The sequence below is a fragment of the Ursus maritimus genome, unplaced genomic scaffold, assembly GCF_017311325.1.
Source record: "Ursus maritimus isolate PB19 unplaced genomic scaffold, ASM1731132v1 scaffold_31, whole genome shotgun sequence".
Classification (NCBI taxonomy): Eukaryota; Metazoa; Chordata; class Mammalia; order Carnivora; family Ursidae; genus Ursus; species Ursus maritimus.
In genome coordinates, this window is record NW_024425675.1 from 7,859,600 (window position 1) to 7,883,352 (window position 23,753).

The 23,753-nt window shown below is 38.5% G+C and overlaps 1 protein-coding gene across 5 annotated transcripts in view; it reads right to left on the reverse strand.

Annotated features, from left to right (window-relative positions):
• The window catches only part of WAC (WW domain containing adaptor with coiled-coil), an 83,918-nt gene extending 60,819 nt beyond the window's left edge, over positions 1–23,099 (reverse strand). Inside the window, exons 1-3 of one of the 5 annotated variants that reach the window (XM_040645296.1) lie at positions 22,968–23,099; positions 21,937–21,973; positions 20,176–20,371 (exon numbers count right to left, since the gene is read on the reverse strand). In XM_040645296.1, the coding sequence (XP_040501230.1) occupies positions 20,176–20,314 (139 nt within the window). In that variant the 5' untranslated portion in view covers positions 20,315–20,371; positions 21,937–21,973; positions 22,968–23,099. Of the gene's footprint in view, positions 1–20,175; positions 20,390–21,936; positions 21,974–22,370; positions 22,765–22,967 lie in introns of those variants that run through there. The other 4 variants (XM_040645295.1, XM_040645298.1, XM_040645294.1 and 1 more) reach the window with 4 other exon arrangements.
• Between the last annotated feature and the right edge of the window lie 654 nt (positions 23,100–23,753).

Here is a 23,753-nt window from a genome sequence, read left to right on the forward strand (position 1 = left end):
CTGGATTTAGTCTGGAAGATTAGATATTTAGTCCTCTGGTAGGAGAAAAAAGATTCATGAGAAACCGAGCATTTGAACAATCTGTTGCCATCCTGGGTAAGAACCTCAATACCACAGATGTCACTGTGATCCTTTTGATTATTCCATTCATTCAGTTTATTATTCTCTAATAATTACCCTTAATCACTCATTTTATATATCATTTTCAAACTACCTAAATGATAGAAGATATTGGGAATATTCAGTAAGAAGGAAAAGCAAAGACAGACTGTGAAGGAGGAATGTGCACGAAATGCTCAAGGAACTACAAGGATGTCAGTATGGTTGAAGCTGAGCAAAGGAAAAGGAAAATGAAACAAAGAAAGGTAACAATGGGGAAAGGAACAAATCACACTGCGCCTGTGGGCCACTGTAAGAACATCTGAGAAGGTTCTGAGTAGAGGAACAACTTGATATGATTGCGGCATGGAGAATAAACTGAAGAGCTAGAAGGTCGGAAAGCATAAGGACCGGTTTAGGAGGCCCAAGAGATTATTGGCCTGAGCAACTGGGAGGCTGCATTTCCCATTTAACAAAATACAGAAAACTGGGAAAAGCAGGTTTGAGAGGGGAAAATGAGAAGCTAAGTTTTGGGCACTACCATATAATCAACATAAATAAAGTGCTGCATGCGGTAACAGATGTGCTAACCAACCTACACTGGTGACTGGGAGGTTAGAGGAAGTTAACTTCCAAATTGAAGCCTAAAAAACAGGAAGGAATTAACAAGGCAAAAGGGGCTGGAGGAGAGAAAGTTTTCTAAAAGGAAGCAGCATGTGTGAAGTACCCATGCATGACAGAACTCATTATCTTCAAAGAACTGAAGCATATAGGAGGGCTAGAAAATTAGAGATGTAGCAAGCTGTTCAGGGAAACATTTGTACTTTATCTTAAGGGCAGTGGGAAGACACCGTTTACGTAAAGAATGAACAAATGCACTTTCCTTAAAAGGTGATTCGGGCTGTAGAGCAGAGAATGAACTGTGAGGAAGGGAAGGGGCAGTATGCCACTGCTTTAATTCAAGCAAAAGAGGCTCAGGGTGTGAGTTAGAAAAAATGAATAGATTCAAAAGCTATTTCAGAGGCAAGATCTGAGAGACTCAATTAAGTGGATATTGGGGATAAGGGAGGATAGCGGCATTAAGAGAGTCAAGAGCTAAGGAAAGGAAACCAAGATGCAAAGAGAACCGAAGCTCACAAAACTGATGAATGCACAACCAGGATGTTTCACCCAAGCATGAGTGCTCATTCCATTCTGCAGCTACATAAACATATATAATACTGTAAGTATTTACTCAAGCCAGATATTCGCATTTTGAAAAATCAATTTTCAACGAAAATACACTGTCAAATTTAGGTATTAACATTTACGCTTCACTTATACACTTTAAACATAAAACCTGTAAGGACTCTTCCCACAGTTTTAAATGGCACTACATAACTGCAAAATGCCTGTTCTATAATTCTCATAAGTATCTCATCCATTAAGTAACAACCAGAAAAGGCTCTACATTTAAAATACAAAGAATACAAAAGAATTTCTAGAATATGAGGTTTATATCGCTTTCATTTTTTAAACAATAAACCCACAAGAATCTGTGGTGTTTGACCAGTAGATTAAAATGTTTAATACTCTATTTGGAGGGTCAAAATGAGTATACCCTGACTTAAAGCAAAAAATGAATTCTGTATTTGGTGGGCAACTTAAGACTTAATAAACTGGAAACTGTAATAATAAGGTTAAAAAACTAAACCACTTTTATATAAACAAAATCTGATTTCTGCACTATATACAGTATATACAGTAAAAACTTCTAATAGGATTTCTGTTTATAACAGTCTTCAAAAATGTCAACCTTGGTTCTGAATTTGAACTTAAAAAATGCAAGGAAGGGGCGCCTGGGTGGCTCAGCCGTTAAGCATCTGCCTTCAGCCCAGGGCATGATCCCAGTGTCCTGGGATCGAGCCCCAAATTGGGCTGACTCCCTGCTCCGCTGGGAAGCCTGCTTCTTCCTCTTCCACTCTCCCTGCTTGTGCTCCCTCTCTCACTGGCTGTCGCTCTGTCAAATAAATAAAATCTTAAAAAAAAAAAAAATGCAAGGAAAACTATCATGCTGTTCTACCTTTCTCTATAGAATGGTGAGAATACTAAATGAACCCTGGTTTACTATTTTAGAAATATTGGAAAATATTCCAAAGGTCCCCACACAAACAAACAAGTTATACGAACTGTATTACACTTCTAGCAGGAAGAGTGTTTTAGTTAACATGGAATGGCAGGACACACAGAAAATATCAGAAATCATAAACCACAAAAATCAGAAGGTTCTCATGTACACATCTCAAGCTATTTATTTGGAAAAGACCTTGGAGATTATCAATCCAACTTGTTGAAAAAAAGGAAAGGAAAACAAAAGCAGTAGCCAAGAAGTTACATGAATATGATTTGCCCATGGTTAAAAAGCTAATAACCAGCAAAGCAAAAGCTACAATATCCACGTCTCAAGACTGGTACTCCTTCCACTTTACATGTTTTCACCTTAATTCTTATCAAGTTAACAATGATCTATCTCTAAGCAGCACAGCATCCTGAAAGACACATTATAGCCAAACCCCAAAAGGAACTTTCTTATAGACAATTAGAATCCAGTCAATACTCAAAGAGCTCTGGCTGCATGACTCAATATTTTCTTTTTTGATGTTTTAAATTTTACTTGGTAATAGTTTCTGAACATGATGCTTTGACATATATATTAAAAACTCAAAGGCCAACCAATAAGGTTCTTCTGAAATAACACTACACATAATGGAAGCTCTCTCTATGCTTCCCTGCCTTCCTCCATTGATACTAATCTTAATGATACTGAAGGATTACAATGTTAAAAAAAAAAAAAAAAAAGGAAAGAAGAAAAGGGCTGACAAACCAAAACTTAAGTACCACTCTGCTCAAAAAAATGACTTTCTCCATTTAATTTGATCAATTCTGAGCCTAGAGAAAAAATCTTATGATACACCATTCCAACATCTATAAATTAGTGATTTTCAAAGCCAGAAGATAGCTTTTAAAATCCACACATATTCTTCAGAATAAACACAAAAAAAAATTGGAAAAGGGACAAATAATGTGATTAAAAAAAAATTAGAATACTCACATATAAAAAATTAGGAACTTCAAAGTATTCACTTTAAGACTTTCCAATGTCAATTCTCAATTATTACTCCTTCTTGATAAACCATTTCTGAGCCTATAATACATTCACTCAATTACCTTTTTTTTTCCTTTATATGATTTTATTTATTTATTCATTCGACAGAGAAAAAGAGACCACAAACGGGAATGGCAGAGGGAGAGGGAGATGGAGAAACAGGCTCCCCACTGAGCAGGGGGCCAGATGCAGGGCTCGATCCCAGGACCCTGGGATCATGACCAGAGCCAAAGGCAGATGCTTAACCAACTGAGCCACCCAGGCGCCCCTCACTCAAATATCTTAAGCTAATTCTTTAATCACTGAAGATGGGCTTGGGTATTAAAGACAACGAGTAATTCAATTAAAATACTGGTAAACAGAGTAGAAGGAACATTGGCTAATGTTTCGTATCAAAAACAAAATGAGATTGAAGAGAAAGAGCCACTGCAGCTCTTGGATTTTCAACAAAATGCGAATTCAATCAAAAAAGACTTCAACTGAGCCACTGCTGGGTAAGAATAGCTTACACAACTTCAAGAGTTTACCCTTTTTTTTTTTTTAAAAGTAGGTTCCACACTGGGCTTGGTGTGGAGCCCAAAACAGGGCTTGAACCCACAACCCTGCGATATCAAGACCTGAGCTGAGATCAAGAGCAGGATGTTTAACAGACTGAGACACCCAGGTGCTCCTCAACGAGTTTACTTTTTAAAGTCATAGTTTTAGGGGCGCCTGGGTAGCGCAGTCGTTAAGCATCTGCCTTCAGCTCAGGGCGTGATCCCAGCGTTCCGGGATCAAGTACCCACATCAGGCTCCTCGGCTAGGAGCCTGCTTCTTCCTCTTCCACTCCCCTGCTGTGTTCCCTCTCTCGCTGGCTGTCTCTCTGTCACATAAATAAAAATGAAATCTTTAAAAAAAATAAAATAAATAAATAAATAAATAAAAGTCATAGTTTTACTGTCAAAATGCACAAGTTCAAGAGCTAAAGTATGCCATGTTATAGCTGCATTCCTTTATTTCCCTGATTCAAAATGATCTTCAGTTAACATTTTAGTCACTTTCAGGAATAAAATCACAACACAATGAATCACTAATTAAAAATAATTAGAGCAGCAATTCTCAAGGGCTTACCCTTGAGAAATAGAGCACTACATATGAGAATTTCCAGGGAAATTCTTAATTTCAATAAGCTTGAAAAACCTACTGAATATTCAATTCAAACATAGGGTTATAGCTGGAAAACAGACTAACAACAATTAAAAAACAAAAAAATCCAACCCATTATCCTGCCTAATGTACTACAAAAAGTAAAACTCTATAGTGGGGCATGAACTTAAGAGGGTCTGAGAAACAATAATTTAGGAAAGGAACAGTTAAGACTAGTAAGTCTGTAGAATTTAAAATACATACATCTGCAAGATTATAATAAAGCTACTGATATTAGTCTAAAAATTAGAGCTACTTAAGAGACTAGTAATGTGGTGAAATTAACATTATCGATCACATACACAATTGTTTTTAAGTAACTAAAACTTTATGTATTTTCCTGAAGGTCTGAATAAACTATTTGCTTCCTTCATGAAAAGCACAAAAGCAAGTTCAACCACTTTAGGAATTCTAAAACAGTAAATTCTTACTATTTTACTCTTAACTGCACCTGAAAAATTAACTTTAACTTGAAACCGATTAATTTCCTGAATGTTATTACCACTCACTTATTTCTGACACGTACTAGACATGTCAAATGGCATGTAAGACATTTAACATTATTGAACACCTGCATTTATATGCCAGGTCCTGATATAGTAAAAATTAAAGCAGTCTCTCCCTTCTCAGAGCTTACAGTATAGGAGGCAAATCACATATGCAAACAATTACAATTTCCTATAAAAGAGTGATAGAAAAAGGTTCAAGAAAGTCTTCATACAATAAAGGACTGGGATCTTGAAGGATTCAGAGGCTTGCCAAGAAAAAAAAATGTGGTAGGATTAGAGGACAGTTTTAGCTATAAAAACATATATAAGGGCAACAGCAATTTGATGTTCTAGGACGGGGTAGGTAGATTTACATGACCGTAGTACAGAGAGAGGGAGGGTGGGTTGAGAAAAGGAGAATTTTGGACTCCTGGCAAGGATGACTCAGATTTTAAATTCTTCCAATTTTCAAGCTATATTTACAAGCAAAAATCTATTCTGAGATGCCAGATCTCTGGAGTGAACATAACAGTATTCCCTTTTCATCTGTCTTCTATGTACATCAGATAAGTACACGAGGAAGGAGGAAAGTCATATTTAGACAATTATGTTGTCAATACAATATCAATGAAGACTTTAAGAGTTAATGAATAATATGTTTAAATTTAGTCTAAAATTTTTACTCAGACAGCAATGCATGAGGAATGAAACAAAACATCTGTTAAAATGATGCTGCAATAGTTAAGAGGACAATGAGGTCTAGAATTCCCCTCTAAAGACAGAAGAAAAGGAAAAGGAAATCAAGGATGACTTTCTAGAAGCATTAACCATGGAATAATCAATTCAGGAACAGAATTTAGGGAAGTTATTTATGGGACACCATATGAAATATGCTTAAAAAGCAAAAAGACATGTGGCCCTGGAAACCAACGAGTAGGATTTACAGAACAAGCAGCAGCAAGGACAGAACACCTCAGGGAATACTAACTATTCAATACAGGTAATGAGATGAAAACAGCACAGAAAGAAATCCAGCATTTTATACACACACACACACACACACACACACAAATATATACACACACATATATGTATTTTGTGATAGATACATATATCAATAAAAGAAGGAAAAATCACTTCAAAGAACTTGTGAATCCAAAGGTTTTCAGTGGACCTGTTAACAAAGAGATCATTAACAGGTCCAAAAAAAAGCAGTTCAAGTGAGGAGAGAAGTAGCATAATGGCAATGGGCTTAATTTAAATTAAATAATATTAAAACCTGAATTTCATAGTTCTACTAGCCACATTTCAAATGTTCAATGAGCACATGTGGATAGTGGCTACCATATGGACAGCTCAGACCTTGAACATTTTCAACCACATAAACGTTCGATTGGACAGTGGCTAACCTAGACATTCATTCCCAAATGTGAACAGTCAGCTACCAACAGCAAACATCCGTGGAACCCAATAATATGGAAGAGAAGTGCCAAACTCAAAAAGAAAACCTTCTGAGGAAACCTATCTGACGTGGAAAAAACTAAAATATAATTTAAATTCCCAGAGTATTTCTACCGAACCAGATTCATAAAATTATAGGTTATAAAAATATTAAAAGTAGACTGTCCAAAATAAAACTTTCAACAGGTGAATGAAATGAACACATCTTTAAATCTAATTAGAATGCTGGAAGAAATATGCCAAGGAATTCTCTCCAGACTACAACATATTTTCACTCAAAAAGTATCCAAAGTATCCAAGTACTATTTACCAATAAAGAGAGAAGTAGAATATAATCAAAAGACATCTAACAAAAGTTCCAAAAGGTTAAGAGTCAAAAACAATTTTAAGGGGCACCTGGGTGGCTCAGTTAAGCATCTGCCTTCAGCTCAGGTCATGATCTCAGGGGTCCTGGGATAGAGCCCCACATGGGGCTCCCTGCTCAGCAGGGAGCCTGCTGCAGGGGAGCCTGCTTCTCCCTCTCCCTCTGCTCCTCCCCACGCCTGTGCTCTCTTGCTCATGCACACGCTCTCTCAAATAAATAAAACCTTAAAAAAAAAAATTTTTTTTAAAGAGGTAGAGGGTAGCAGGAGGAGGAGGGAACAACTCTAAGGGGTCTCTTTTGATGAAAACAGCCATACGGAGTATGAAAAAATATTCCAGTTACAAAGAGACACTGGTGAAATTTTACACATTAGGAGAAAGAAAAATAAAAATCCTAAAGGCTCTCCAGCTAGGGGATGGGAGAGTTAAAGTAAAAGACATAACATCATAAGGGAGAACTATACATAAAAAGAACCAGGTTTGAGAACAGACTTTTTACCTGCAACAATGAATGGTAATCACCAATTTAGAAATATCTTGTTGGGGGGGGGGGAGAAAAAGGATTCATATTTTTTAATCTAGACAAAAGATCATTCTTCTTGTATAAGGACAAAGGAAGACATGTCAGGGCATACAAAACTTCAGATTACCACTCATAAAAAATATTAGTTATAAATCTTCATGCAAACAGATAAAACACGTGAGGCAAAAAATGTTTTAAAGAATGAGAAGTGAAATCCACTATCACAATGGAAAATTTTCTCACCCGTCAGAAAACAAGTGAAGTAAAAATTAAGATTACTAAAGATCTGTATTATACAGTTATGCTACATAATTAAAGAACTTGATCTGACAGAATCCTCTGTACCATAAATACGTTATTTTCAAACATCCACAAAATACTTACAATAATTATTCTGATAAGGAAAAAAACCTTAATTCCAACAGGCCAATAAAACTGGAATTTAACAGAAAGGTAGTAGTAACTTTTAAAATACTGGTTTATAAAATCCACTAAACATTTTTAAGGGGCGCCTGGGTGGCTCAGTTGGTTAAGGCTCCAAACTCATGATTTCAGCTCAGGTCGTGATCTCGGGGTCATGAGATCAAGCCACACACTGGGCTCCATGCTCAGGAGGGACTCTGATTGGGACGCTCTCTCTTCTTCTCCCTCGGCCTCCGACCCCCACACGCCTGTGTGTGCACGCTCTTATTCTAAAATAAACACATAAGGGGTGCCTGGGTGGCACAGCGGTTAGGCATCTGCCTTCGGCTCAGGGCGTGATCCCCGCGTTACGGGATCGAGCCCCACATCAGGCTCCTCCGCTAGGAGCCTGCTTCCTTCTCTCCCACTCCCCCTGCTTGTGTTCCTTCTCTCGCTGGCTGTCTCTATCTCTGTCGAATAAATAAATAAAATCTTTAAAAATAAATAAATAAATAAAATAAACACATAAAAACTTTAAAAAAAAAATTTTTTAAGGTACTCCCAAATACTCCTGGGCTACAAGAGAGAAAAGAACAAAATGAGAATCACATCTAGACTTGAATAAAAATGCAATCACTCTATAACTGCATCAAAACCTATGCAGTATGAACAAAGCGGTAAAGTTTAGAAAATTTACATGTTTAGATGCTTTCAATAAAACAATCAAAATAAACTATTCAACTGAAGAAATTAAGGCCAAAGAAGAATCCAATAAGAACTGAAATAAAAAGCAGAAACCAGAGTTGTTTCTCTGTAGCTTGTTTAAAAATACCAATACAAGAAATGAGTCTTTGGTTAAGTCTGACTCTTAAAAAGTATAGGAGTAACAATATTAAAAGTTACTACTATCTACAAGAAAAGAGTCAAACTGTTGATATATAGAAATTTTAAACTATCAATACATTTTCTAATAAAATATTAAAGGTGGCAGGAAAAGGGAGTCAATAACCATATAAAAAATGTGAAAAGAGCTAAAGTTCTACCACTCACTAAGGCAGTAACAGCAGAGTTTTACAGCAGAATTCAACCACAGCTTTCAGAAAGTTACTTCTGGTACCATTTAAACTGCTTCAGGGCACAGAAAAAGACAAATGTTTCTCATCCATTTTCAACAGTGCTTCTCATTTGTGGATATAAAAGCAAAAAATTTAAAAAGTCAAATAAAAATTAGCACATCAAAATGACAAATCCCACGACCAAGAACAGGTACTTCATCAAGAAACCTATTGTAATTTATTATATTAATGAACTGAAAAAGAACCAGATGATCATTTCTTAACATCTGCAGAAAAAGCATGGATTCATCAAGATTCACTTCTGATAAATATTCCTGGCAAACTAGGAAAAGGAAAATATCTTACTTGGTGAAGTATCTACCAAAAAACTAAAAGCAGCATTCTTAAAGGTGAAACTATGGAAGTATGCCCACTGAAGTCAGAAATAAGGATGTTCATTATCAACACAATGAACATTAGATGGATGCCCATCTTTGGCAATAAACATTAAAAAAAATTATCGAGGCAGGAAAATATATTTAAGTACATCCTAGATGTTTCTGAAAAACAAGGGGACTACCCTAACAAGAAGCAGAATATGCTTAGCTGAAACCACATGAAACTGAGGATTATTTTTTTTAGTTATAGAAATAGCAGTATTGTACGATTTAACCTCATATAAAACTACAGTGAGGGGCTGCAGTAGAACTGTATATTCTACCTTGCATCAACACTGCTGTTCTCATTTTTTTTATTTGAGAAAGAGAGTGTGAGCATAAGCTGGGCTAGGAGGTGGGAGGCAGATGCAGAGAGAGCAGATTCAGTGGGCTTGACCCCAGAACCCGTGGACCAAGACTCGAGCCAAAAGGCAGACACTCAACCGACTGAGCCACCCAGGCGCCCGCCCGTTCTACTTTTAAAGAAGAAATAAAACATGCAATTAGCAAGAACTGCATGTAATGACTACCTTGAACGTGCTTTCATTGTTGTAACTGTTTTCTCTTTGGATACTGTCCTGATTTTATAAAAATTAAATAAACCTTTTTGTTTTAAAATAGATAATGTAAGATGTTTTTAACGCAACCCATTCTACATTATCAAAGTAGAACGGAGAAGTGTCCACATTAGTGAAATTTTGATATGGTTCCTATATAGCAAAATTCTAAACAAGATTATAAAAGCAAAAGAAGTAACCCAGTAACATAACATGTCTAAAATCTAACTTTCTACGCCCCCACACCCTCTATCTCTTGGATTCTCCCACGTATCAGGTTCAAGCTTGAGCTCTTCCTTAGCATTTCTCATCAATCTGATGCCAAAGTATTCATATCAACTGTAATTCTCTTTCAATTCTACTTCCACCATCTTAATCCAAATCCTAATTACAAGCAATGCTAGTAACATATAGCTTTATATAACCAAAAGCTAGCTAATGTGCCCAAAATCAGCACACAAAAGGACAATTTCAAATCCTAAATGTATAATGTGCCAATGTGCAAGGACATAGGAGGGAAAAAGTAGTGAATAGTGTATAATCCCTTAACTACGCTAAACACATGTGCTGACAAAGTCGATTAAACAGCTAGGAGTAAGGGCTCCCAGTAGTTCTCCTGCTCAAGATTGACCATACTTACTTTAAGTCTTTCCATGAACTATTTTTATAGTTATGATGAAAACGAAAATCAACTAATACACTAAATTAAACAGTAAGGTAAGGGTTCCACCTCCTAATGCCTGTACTGAAAATAATAGTTTAAACATCAAAATACTAAAATGAATGCTGCATTTTGAAACCTGTTCTTCCCAAGAAATCAAGAACATCCCTACATGAGTCAGTGTCTGGGACTCACCCACTCCTAGTCAAGGTAATAATAAAACTGGCCCAAATCAAAAGGGAGATTTTAAAGGCTAAGCACTTTGTCCTGTTTTTCCAAAATAATCAACACTGACATTTAACAGTTATATTAAAAAGGAATTATCATAATTACACAAAAATATAAAATTAAGGTTAGTCTACAGTTTTATCAAGTACAGCTTTGTGACTTAACCCTTAGTATTTTTTATAATTTAAATGTCCTGTGATAAAGAAAGACTCAGATATTTATGCATACAGTATTAAATACAAATGCTTTAAAACCCTGGTAAGGAGCCAAAACATTGCAGGAACAGAAACTGGACCAAAGCACCACAGAAAAGGCCACAGGCAGCAGAGAACACTACTACTTTTTTTTTTTTTTTGAGATTTATTTATTTAAGAGAGAGAGAGGGAGCCCGATGCAGGACTCGATCCCAGTGCCCCGGAATGATGACCCAAGCCGAAGGCAGATACCCAACCGACTAAGCCACCCAGGCACCTGAAAACACTACTTCTTACAGCCTATCATACTGTGTTCCAACTTCCTAGCTTTTTCGTATTACAATCAATGTTTCCATGATCAACCAGCACACATTTTTATGAAGTTGGAAGTCTGCAAAATTATTCTTCACAAATCAATTACTTCAAGAAAATGATCTGCTAACACCTCAAACCAGACTGAGTACACCAATAGGTGAAACCTATTTTTGAAACAAAAACTAAAGTTTACCACTCAACAGTCTCAAGACAACAGGAAGGCACAGGGATTGGGAGGTAGGCGGAGGAGGATACAGAGTGCCGAAGACAATTTTATCTAAAAAGCAATCACAGTAGCTCCTGATACTACCCAAATATATCTCACTGGCCTGCCAGCTGCTGGTACTGGTTAGAAACTCCTCTACTGTCCAGCATTAGTTCTACTGTGGGGCATTACATGTCCATGCCACAGGATACTAAGCTAGCTTGTTTAATGTGCACAAACTGTACAATCTATACAGCAAGAAACAAAGTCAAAGAGAAAATTCTTTAAAATGCAAGATAACAAATTAACATGATCTGGCAAATAATAAACTCTAGACTTCTAGATTCCAAATGATTAATGTCCCACTTGGAGTTATTCCTCCTCTTCCACGTATTCTCCCTAGATCTGCAGTTTGTAAGTATCTAAAATAAATCCATGTTTATTTAAAAATTCAGTTTTCTAGGTTACATCCCCTACTGCTCTGACTCATGGTCATTCAGAGGAAGTCAAGAAACTTGTTGCTTTAAAAGCTTCTCAGATGATTCTAATAAAGCAGCCAAATCTGGGGAAATTATCCTTACATCTATTCTAAAAATCTCTGAACTGCAAAGTCCTGGGCATGAGCAGGCACCAAGTGAGAATTGCCCTAGCGCCCCCTTCATGTAGCTCTCACTTGCCAGGCTCTTCACAGTTTGGCAACTGAAATACCCAGTGTTTTCCTTCCTAACTCTAGAGAATAGTAGCTTGAGACCTACAGTTGCTGATCTGACACTAACTTAGTCATAGGAGTAAGAGCAAACCTAATCATTTAGGGCGTCACAATCCAGGCACTTAGCTATGTGCTTTAAAAGCATTTTAGATGCATAATTTCCACAACCCTAAGGGAGTGAACGCAAAAACTCAAATTTTGTAGCGTGCCTAACATCACCTAACTACAAGGATCAGAGCCTAGACTTAAACACTCATCTAACTGAAAGAAGACTTCAGTACATCAGTTAAGGATAAAAAGAAGTAGAAATACTCTCTAAGAACCAACTAAGAAGTATTCCTAGTCAGTCCTCTAAGACTGATACTGTCACTATCAAGTGTCCACTGAACCCGCTACACAAATATTAAATACAAGCCAAAAAAAGGGGGGCATAACAGAATATGAAAATATTTTAATAAAAATTCCGGAAACTATTTTTAAAACCCTTCTGATATTTTAGGACAATGTATCCTATGAAAACCGATTAATTCCAAATGACAGGATTTAAGGCAATTTTATTTCCCCCCTTTCTCTAATTTTTCTGATAAATGTATCCTAACAGAGAAAATTTTTAGTACAAGAGCACCATATAGTTCAAGGATTCATTAACTTTAACCATACCTTGCATTTACATGGTTATTTCAGATATCAGGCATTTAAAAATTTTCTTTAGAGAAATAGAGTGGTATGTGTGAAGCTAGAAAGACCAACAGAGTAATCATATTCTCCACAACTGTGCTGTCCAATAGCCACTAACTACATGTGGCAAGTGAGCACATGAAATACCGCTAGTCCAAACTGAAAGGTGCTATAAAAATTAAGTGTAAAATACTGAATTTCAAAGACTTCGCACAAAACCAGGAATGTAAAGAATCTTACTAATAGCTTTAAAAATAGCAAGTACATGTTGAAATGATAATATTCTGGACATACTAGGTTAGAAAATACGCTAAAATTAATTTTTTTACTTCAACGGAATACCAGAAACCACACATGTAATTTGCATTTGTGGCTCACATTAACTAGAATATGCATTTCAGCCAAGATCCCCAGGTGATTACTATACACATTCAAGTTTAAGAAGCACTGTTCCACAAAACTGCATTTCGTTTCCTTTAAATCATAATAACAATTCCAATATTATTCTAGCCACCCATTTACTGAAATGCTACAAGGTGTCAGGCACTACTCTAGGCAAGAGGAATACAAGTTAACAAAACAAATTCACTCCCTGTTCTGGTAGAGTATATTCCACAGAAGACAAGCAACGAAAAGCTAAACTATAGTTAGTTCTGCTACTAACTGGTATTTGAAAATGCACATTTGTTCCAGCACTATCGATAAATCAAGAAATTATCAGAGCATAACACAAATTTCCCACTTATGAGAAGTTTCACCTGTGAAAAAACTAGCTGTGCCCGGATGAACCAAGCTACACAGGAATTCACAAAGCACACACCCCAAAGATGCCAGCTACCTCAATTTATCCTGTGAGTTATGAATCATATCCATCCACAATTAGTGTTACAACTTTCAGAGGGTTATTTCAGATAACCCTCCTTCCATCACTTCACAGTAACTCACAAGCTGCAACCCTTTCAAAAGATGCCCACCTCCCACAAGCTAATTTCAGGTCTTTAGGAAGATGAAGTACCACATTTATTATACTGTTAATATACTTCTTAACCATTTAATATGTCATGCTATTATTTTTGTTAGGTTCCTATCTCTTTAACGTGCCCCTAAACACTTTTCCCATAAATCCTGTGGTGGGATTTTGCATAGCATGATGAATTTGAGAGACACACAAGTCAGGTTATAGCAGAATGACTATAAATAACATCAGGTCATGGAAAGTACAAGGAAGAACAATCAATGAAAGTATAGACAGTGATGGGGATGGCTGTTTCGGACTGATCAGGAAGTGTACGGAAAGCCTCTGGGAGATGGTGACATTTAAGCACATTACAAGTTGACAGTGCACCAGGAGGACACACAAAAAGATGAACATCCCAGAGAGAAGCATAACATGCAGTACTCTTCTTCCTGTTAAGGCCAGAATGGACAGAGCAGCACAAACAAGGGCGAGAGTGGTCGGTGAGGAAGCTGAAGAAACAGACATCAGCTTACACAGGGTCTTTTATAGGCCTTGTAAGTAACAGGGAGTCACTGGAGTGTTTTCAGAAAGAGAGTGATGTGAGCTGACCAGCATTTTAACTGGACCACTCTGGACTGTTAGGGCGGGGGTGGGGGAGATAATTGTGTGATGCAAAAAGAACACCATTCAGAGGCTTTTGCAGAGTCCTGGTAAGAGAAGGTGGTAGCTAGGAGTATAATGGTTGTATTTTAAGTATTGAGAAGTGGTTACAACTAAAATCCAAGTGAAGTATTTAAGCTACTATTAATTGTTAAAATTGGAAAGCCAGTGTCTTAGCTATATAGTAAACACCCTAGCTCTACCTTCAAATTATATTCCCACTTAAACAGGAATAAGCTTCATCAGTCTATTTCAAAGGGCTGTTGTGGGATCAGATGAGAAACAGTGTAAAGGGGCTTTCAAAATTACGAAGAATCACATAAATAAGTACAAAAGAGACTCTTAGGAGACATTTGCGAGACCTAAATAACTGGTTTTGAAATGATTAACAGATAGTATCTCCAGTACTTAGTAGAGTCCCAGAAGCAGAATAGTTACAGATGTGGTCCCACTTACAGAATCCCTGTAAAGATGCCCCAGCTCATCGCTACCTTCACTCTTTCCAGCATCATAACAAAATGATAAACTACATACACCACAACCATTCTGCACAACAGAAAACAATAAGCAGACACAACAGAGACGATCTAGTTTTCTGTGAATTATGGACCCAAAATCCTAAGTATATGTTATACCAAAAAATTTAAATACATCTTGCACAACTAAAAAACAGTTCAATTAAGACTGCCTTAAAAGTTTAAAGTGAACCATTCCAAAATATTTTTGGTTGTGAAATAGAAATACCATTGTATCATTAACAACACATAGCCATCCCTTCAAAAATAACAAAAATGTTAAAAAGTGATGATTAAGACAAATGACATGGATGTGTTCAAATACATGCACATATGTCTAGGATGTATATACTTTATAAAATAAAAAAAAAAACACTGAAGAACTGAAATATTAGGATCACTAATCTGTTTCTCTTGAAATGGAATACCTATTTCCTGTGGTCTTTAACTGACTTATGGAGATCCAATGCAAATGTATCTGCCTACTTCACTATATTATAAAGCATGGATCAATAAAAATAGGTAATATTTACCTCCTATTTCACTGGACTGAAATCCAAGGTATTAATAAACTTTACATTCTGTATGAAATTTCCAAGTTGCTTTAAGTACTGAATATGAGGGCTTGAGAAAAATGGCTGCTTCCAAACGAAAATTTTGGCAAACTTTCACATTAAAACTCTTTAAAAAAGTAAAACACTGATGTGCTATCTTGGTCTAGAACTACACACATATATTGTGCCAATGTCAACATCGTGGCTTTGATAAGGACCAAATTAGGTATAACCACCAAGGAAGTTGGGTGAAAGCATTAAAATACAAGAGTATATGACTTTAAGTTAATTTGTGCTATAGTAAACACTCACCAAATAAGCTATCGTTATGCCTAAATGTTTCCTCTCTGACACTGTGAACAATTTACCAGAATAGAAAGGACCAATTTCTAGAGTCAGCTCTGCCACTATTCAATTTTATTCAAGTAAATTTTCTCTCATTTGTAAAACCATAAAACGGATGCTATCTGTTCTACCTTCAAAGAGCAACAGGAGGATCAAATGAGACTGTTCATTTTTATACTTTCTAGCATTACAAATGCAAAGCACATTTCATTTTATTCAAAACATAAGGTTACCTGAATAACCATAAGGCCTTGTGTGTTACCCAAGTATCAGTCTATCACCCAATGCGAAAAGATTCAAACATTACTAAATTGTATTTTAAAAACTATAAAAGCACCAATTACCCCCAAATAATCCCTACAGAACAATTTCTTCAAATGTTATATGGTATCCTTTGTTTGAAAATTAGATGAAAATACATTTCCAAATATTTCCAAAAATGGCTAAATGACAAGATAAAAACTTTCACCATGCAGCTAAAATTTTTTCAAATCTTTAGAAACAATGGTTACCAAAACCACTAAAGGGAACCTTACTTTTGTACACAAAGATATCTAAATGCTAAGGAAACCAATGAAGAATATTTTTCGATTAGTCCATTTAGTTAAGCTATCTCCCCAAAAAAGAGGTGTCTAACAAGTATTCCAAATGTATCTTACAGTAAGTCTCTTACAAATAATTCTGAGAGGGATAATGTGAAAAATGGGACAACCCCCAAGAGGCTGAAGTTTTGTGGAACAGCTTTCCGGAATCCTTGTAAAAATAACTTTCATTCCTAAACTCACCTGTACTATCATCATTCTTAAAGTTACTTGATAAAATAATCATTTAAAACAGGTCCTCAAGAAAGACATACTTTAATAACTAAAGAGAAAGTGTTTTTAAAATTCCACGAAAAGTACGAATTCAACATGTACTGTACTATCATGCTTGTGCGGTCTGGATGTCAGCCACGCTTTTAAAAAACATGTTTAAGCTATAAAAACAAATCTAATGATTGTACCTTAAGATTCTTGCTTTTGGTTATTTTTAAACAAAAGACTGTTTTGCAGATAAATCATGGAATATAAAAATAACTCGATTCACCAAGTTAAAGAATCGTTTAAGTAACTTATACTCTCACATAACTTCCCTTAATTTACAATAATCTACATTCCCTTTAATAAATCCGAAAAGGACAAAATCTAACTCTCTTAACTGTACATACTACGCTATAGTAAGTCTTTTTTAAACTAAAGATTTCTACAACTGACAATCTTTCTCCTTGTTTTTACTTTTCCTAGTATATTACTTAAAGTCCTTTTACACATTACTTCCGAACCGGCACTTTCTAAGGAAATCCAAGGTGCCATAAAAGAAATCTAGTACTCACTGTAAAAAATACGTTGTGATGTAGATAGATGCCAGTAAAGCCCAACCTTGGTTTTTTTAAGTTCTACATTTGTTAACCTGATTTGTAAAATGCAAGTTACAAATCACAGCACATAGGCTCTTAAGTTAGTAGATATTTACTAAAGACTAGGTTTTTTTAAAAACCCTAAAATGAAAATAACACATCCGATATTAGATCAATAAACAATATAGTAACCTGTTCTTAAAGTTGTTTTTTTTTTTTTTTCTTAAGAGGGAGAGGGGGAAGGAGGAAGGGGAAAAGGGAGAGAATCTTAAGCAGGCTCCAGGCCCAGTGTGTAGCCTGATGTGGGGCTGTCTCTCACAACCGAGATGATGACCTGCGCTGAAATCAAGAGTCACTTAACTGACTGAGTCACCCAGGCACCCCATAATCTGTTCTTAAGTTACTTACACAGCTGCACAGATAATCCAACTCACTGTATTTAACTTTGGAAAATAGTTTTGACTTTACATATACAAGTACTTATATATATAATTTACATTTGTTTAAAAATAAAAATCTAGGGGCGCCTGGGTGGCACAGCGGTTGGGCGTCTGCCTTCGGCTCAGGGCGTGATCCTGGCGATCCAGGATCGAGCCCCACATCAGGCTCTTCCGCTATGGGCCTGCTTCTTCCTCTCCCACTCCCCCTGCTTGTGTTCCCTCTCTCGCTGGCTGTCTCTATCTCTGTCGAATAAATAAATAAATAAATCTTTTAAATAAATAAATAAAAATCTAAAAGAATACAAATGCCTGTAATAAAAAAATCATACTTATGTACTTTAAAAAACTCAGTTTCAAACACATATCGGCAATAACACAAAATACCAGGAGTCAGTGTATAGCAACTAAATATCTAAGTATTAAATGAGGAAAGAATGACCACTTCACATCTGAAAGAATTAACATCAAAGAGACACTCCAAGCTTCAAAATGCATATCTCATATATTGTATTTATTACTTATACATAGTATAAAGGAATATGGCAGCCAGGCATATGAGAAATGGTAGATAGAAATGGAGCTATTTTATTAGTTAAAAGGCTCAAGGAAGACAGATGAACAATTAAAAGCAAATTAGAAAGTGGGGCCTAACTTAGCAAATGACTAGATCAGAAAAATTAGAAGTTTCTTACAAATGAAGCATCAGCAACCAGATGCAAATAAAAAGAAAACTAAAAGCCTAGAAGTATCTGGAGTTCATACAGGAAGCAAAATTAAAATCAACATGAAGAAAAAAGAGTATAGAAAAAGTTAGCAGCTAAAACCACCACTAGCTGGCAAGAGTCAAAGCCTTTCAAACTACTTTTTCAAGACCAGGATCACATTTTATCTTTACTTTCCAGGAATACCACACAATTGTTGCCCCATGTTTGTTGAATGAGTAAGTAACAGAATGGTCTTGGGATTTCACCTATAAAGGAATTATCAGGTATAGTTAACTGTGAATGTTCGAAAGCATTTACAGAACTTTCCCAGAGCCTAAACTGACTTCTTCCTGGATTTGGAGACAGAAGATACATTAACCAGATCACAATCACCAAAAGAAAACCTAAGATACTTATCTGTAAAGAGATGAAGTACCACATCCTATTTTGTCACAATCACCAAAATTTTAAAAATAAAGCACAGTTCAACACAATTACCTGCCTTCCAAGAGTACCTGGAAGTACCTGCCTTCCAAGAGCTAACATTTAAAATGAAATCCACTGAAGAAGAGTAACTGAAAATAGTATCATCTCAAACCGTAACACTGGAAAATTTACCGACAAAATTAAAAATCTTTAAGTAATTTTGCCATCAAAGGACTTCTAACACTTTAATAACCAAACCCACCTCCTACTGGTTACATACAAACAAAATATAGTTTATCTTCATTAGTGGCACAAAGCTATAGCTATATTCAACAGAACTATATTCTCCTTCCATCCAGTAAGTATTAAATTCTTTCATTTCAATGCTATCTTCTGACCATTAATTTCCTCAACCCAGTAACTATGGACAGAGGAGACCCGCATTTCTGATTATCTGATCACAATGAATAAAGATGACCTCCATCCTAAGAGGCAGAAAAAGAGGACCAGAAGATTCAGGATATTTTAAAAGTGAGCAAAGTATTAAGAAGCTCATGGACAGAAAGCCACATGGCACTCATTTGAGTTTCCTTAGAAGCTTCTGAAAACACAATCACTGTTGTATTTATGTATCTCAAACATGTTATCTATTAAGCAATAGAAGATCTTATAGTGCGAAAAAACATGTTTTAATTACTCTAGTGAAAATGGTTTGTGCCTCAATACATGCTTTAGATATGAATTCCAATTTTTTGGTAAATTCTGGACAAATTAAATCTGAAAATAGTTACTGAATTTATTTACTTTTTCTTGGCCTCCTACCACAAAGAGCTTGAGGCAGGGTAATAAGTGAATAAGTAACAGCACTGTACCAAAAAAATGAGACTAACTTTAAAAAAGTTGAGTATTTGTACAAACACAGTATAAAAATTACATTAATAAAATCCTGGAGAATGTGGAAAGTAACATTTTAAATGCTAACAACAAAAACCCAAAAGAATTTTATGATCACAGGTGGTTTAACTTGAAAAATATCTTGAAAATTGTACTAAGCTGTTAAATTCATAATTTATCAGTAGGAAACACATTTGAACTCCTTATAAAAATAAATTTAAGCAGCAACAAGACTCTCAAACTGAGCCAAATAAACTGAAGGCTTCACTTGAAAAGGTAAAAGTTCTTTTCTTGGAAAAACGTCCTGCACTTCTCTCATCATTAATAGAGCATTTGGTAGGTTATATTCATAAACGCATTCTCTTATGACAAGCCATTGGTATCCATTTTAAGATGATCAGCTCAATACCTTATTTCTACAGTAACTTGTTTAGGAATTAAGTAAATTAACAGAAATAAAATATTTTGAAGACAATCAGATGGTAATGTCCCCAAGCTGGAAATATCACTGCCACCTATTGTTTTACAGAGAGCTATAGTTGAATATATGTGGAAGTTTCATCAAAAAAGCTACTCACCACCATCCCTCTCTCTAACTCTGTGAATATGCACATTTTTGGCCTTACTGTGACCTGTGCTGTCACTATATTTGTTTTCAGGACTATCAGATCTCCGCAACATTTTATTTGGTGGTGAAGGATCTGCGGCGTCTCGCATTTTTTCATGTCTGTGATCACCGCTACTGGGGTGACTCTTCGATGAATACTTAAGTGCCTGTAAAACATCACCCCCCCAAAAAAAAGAGAGAAAGAATTGAAACTTTAAACTTAACTTCCTAAATGATTTTATCATAAAATTTGACATATTAACTTCAGTTTATGAACTTATAAAATTAAAATTTCTATTTTCAATTCTGCCTTTAAGTTATTCAGACAACACCTAAGAACCTAAGATTTATTATAAGGCTTCTTGCACATATCACGTTTTAAAAAAACAAAAATTCATTAAATATCTTTTAACTACAAAAAAAAAAAAACACCTTGGTACATTTTTCTGGCAATTACAAAGTTTAATCCAAAGTAGAAACTAGTGTACTAGTTTCATCTTGAGTACTAATGTAATCCTGTGTTCTACAACTGATATGCATAGACACAGTATACATAAGCATAAGCATGTTTCTGCAAACCTAAAAAAAACCAAAACATCAGTTTCTCCAATTTTTTGATCCAAAAAAACCATTTCACACCTAACTTACCTACTCTTGCAGGTATAGAAAATTATTTCAAGGTATAAAAATGTTGGTGAATATTTCTAACATAATTTAATGGAACTCCCTCACAATGGTTTAGTTTTATTCTGACACACATTTAAGACAACCATAATAAACCAGTCTTTCACTACAGGTAATTAGTATGTTTCAGAGGAGCAGAATCAACAGGGTTTAATCTTTTGACTAGCCAAAGATAATGAACAATGTTTTATACACCAAGGGACCTAGGGTTTTTAACTTCAGCTTTTAACAAATCATGCTAGCCAGTAACAGAACCATCAGCTTAGAAACTCCTTTAAATAATTAGGTGTAGAAAGTAGAAAGTACTTATTCCTGGTGTCATCTGATAGTTACCATTTATGAGATTTCCCCCGCAAAACGGCCCACTTCTATCACAATTTTAAAAAACTTTACATGCAGAAACCGCAGTAACAAAAAGGAACCCACCTACCTAGAACCATCTATATTAGAATGAATTACCCATAAAGACTTCTGACCATAGAACGAATTATCCAAGTATCCAAAGATCTCAATTCTTACAAAGAGAAAAGCACTTTCACTAGTAACTCAACTATTTGTACTAAAAACAATTAAAATGGGGAAAGGATAGTTTAGGACACACATAATGAGTTGCAAATCAATTAGCTGTTTTCTTCCCAAGCTTTCCATCTAATTTAAGGATCATTACGTTAACTTTCAGTTCCCATATACAATAAATATGGCTCAGAAGTCACCTATCATTATCTCATCCCATCGATTCCCTCACACCGAAATAATCGAGTTAGGTCCTTCCTGGCCAGGAATGATTTTTTTCCTAAAAAAAAAAAAAAAAAAGAAAAAGAAAAACCACCCTGAACTTCCTCCAGTCACCTGTCAAAATAAGTCACTAAACGTTGCTGGAGAGCGCTAACAGAACCAAACACAAAATTTTAAGGGGACCCGCGGTGCTAGTTTCAGATTTGTTGCACCGAAGGGCCTGTAGCGACTTCTGAAGCCTGCGCTCGAGTAGCAGTTCCTCCCTTCCCCTCCGTCCCCCCACCCACCCCTCCACCCCGGCCTCGGCTGGTACCTGGTAAGGCTGCGAGTCCCCCCTCCGGTCGTGACAGCTGAAAAACAGGAAGAGACACAGCGATATGAGACACCTCGGGTGGGAGGAAGAAAACGGGTTCCCCCCCCAGCGCCCCTCCCCGCGGGAGACCTACCAAACGTACCGGCAATGAGCCCCCCCACACACACCACACACACACCCCACACACAAACAGCCGGCTGAAAGGCGGTAACGAGGGCGAAACGCCGAGAACCCGGCCCTCCACTGCCTCCACACTCACTCCGTCCTCGCCCGCTCGCGCGGCTGCTCCTCCTCCCAGCCCGATCCGGATCAGGGTTAACAACAAAAATGGCGGCTCGGCCAGCACCAGATAAGGAGGAACAGCCCCCCGCGCCGCCGCCGCCACCGCCCCCCGCCCGCGCTGCGGCCCGGCCCGAAACGAAAAGACAATTTACCCATCACTGAGTCTCTGCTGTTTCCTCGCATACATTACCATCAATGCCCGGCCTGTGAGTGTGTGTCGGGGGAGGGGGAGAGAGGCCGCGAGAGGCGGGCGGGCGGGCGCGCAGGCGGCGGGCGGGCGGCAGCACCGGCACCAGGGCCCGGCGCGCCCTCGGCGACTCTCAGCACCTCCCCGTTACTGGCGCCGGCGTTCCCGGGCCATCTCCCTCCGCCGACACCACGCTCACTCTCAGCCCGGGCACCCGCGCCAACTACACGGCGGCAGCGGCGAACCGGGGGGAGGGGGGCAAGAAGACGCGTCCGGCTCAGCCCCGCGGAGAGCTACTGCCTCCTCCGCCTTCTCTTCCTCCTGCTCCGCCGCCTCCTCCCCTCCTCCCCCCGTCGCCGCCGCTGCCTGGTCCTTCTCCTCCGCCTCCTGCCGCCGCCGCCGCCGCCGCCGGTGCCGCCGCTGCCGCTCCACCAACTACATCCGGGCAACTCGGACGCCGCGGCCTTCGGAAAACCTCGGCAGTTTCCGCCGCGCCCCTCCTCTCCCACCCTCTGCCTTCCTCCCCGCCCCGTGCGGCTCCGGAACGCCGCCTTCGGCAAACCTCGGCTCGCCCCGGCCTTCCTCTTCCTCTGAGGCCTGGCCTGCCTCCTCGCGACCCGTCAGCTCTTTCCGGTTGCCGCTTCGTTTCCTCACGCGCAAGTCCGGCTGCTGCCGTTCCAGTTTAGGGATACTCCCGCTCGGGGACCTGCTCGAGGCTGGTCCCGGGGGCTCCGGGGTGCGCGGGGTGGGAGCCGTCTTCGGGAGGAGGACGGTGGGGCGCGAGAGGAGCCATCACGGACTAAATAAAGGAGGCTGCGGCTGCTGCGCGTGCGCCCAGAGGCGCGGGGGTGGGAGGGTGCCCTTGGGTGAGCTCTCCGGCCGCCGGCCCCCGCCCCTTCGGGCTCCGGCGGGGTGGTCGGAAACCCCCCGGTTAGGCGGCCGGCGGGCGGTTACCAAGACGCTTCCTCGGTCGGCAGCGACGGCAGCTGCCCTTGGGGAGGTGGGGAGCGTGCCGCTGCTCCCTGCGGCCCGCTCCCGGGAGCCGGAACCCCGGCGTGGGCACCTGCCTCAGACCGTGCGCCGAGCGCGCGGCCGGCCTTGGGTGGGCCGGGGCTTCCTGGAGCTCGCCGGTCGGCACGGTAGAAAAGTAAGTCTCACCCCCGGAAGTGTGCAGGAGAGCGAGCTTGCCGAGCGAGGACAGACGCAGGAGTTAAGGGGTGTCGTACCGAATGCCGGGAGGCCGTGCGCCGGTGCGGCTGTAAGGTGGACGTGCCCAGTTAGAGGAGGGTGCGCCGCTGCGGGCGGTGAATGGAAACCAAGGCTGACGGGGAGCGGGAATCGGTTACTG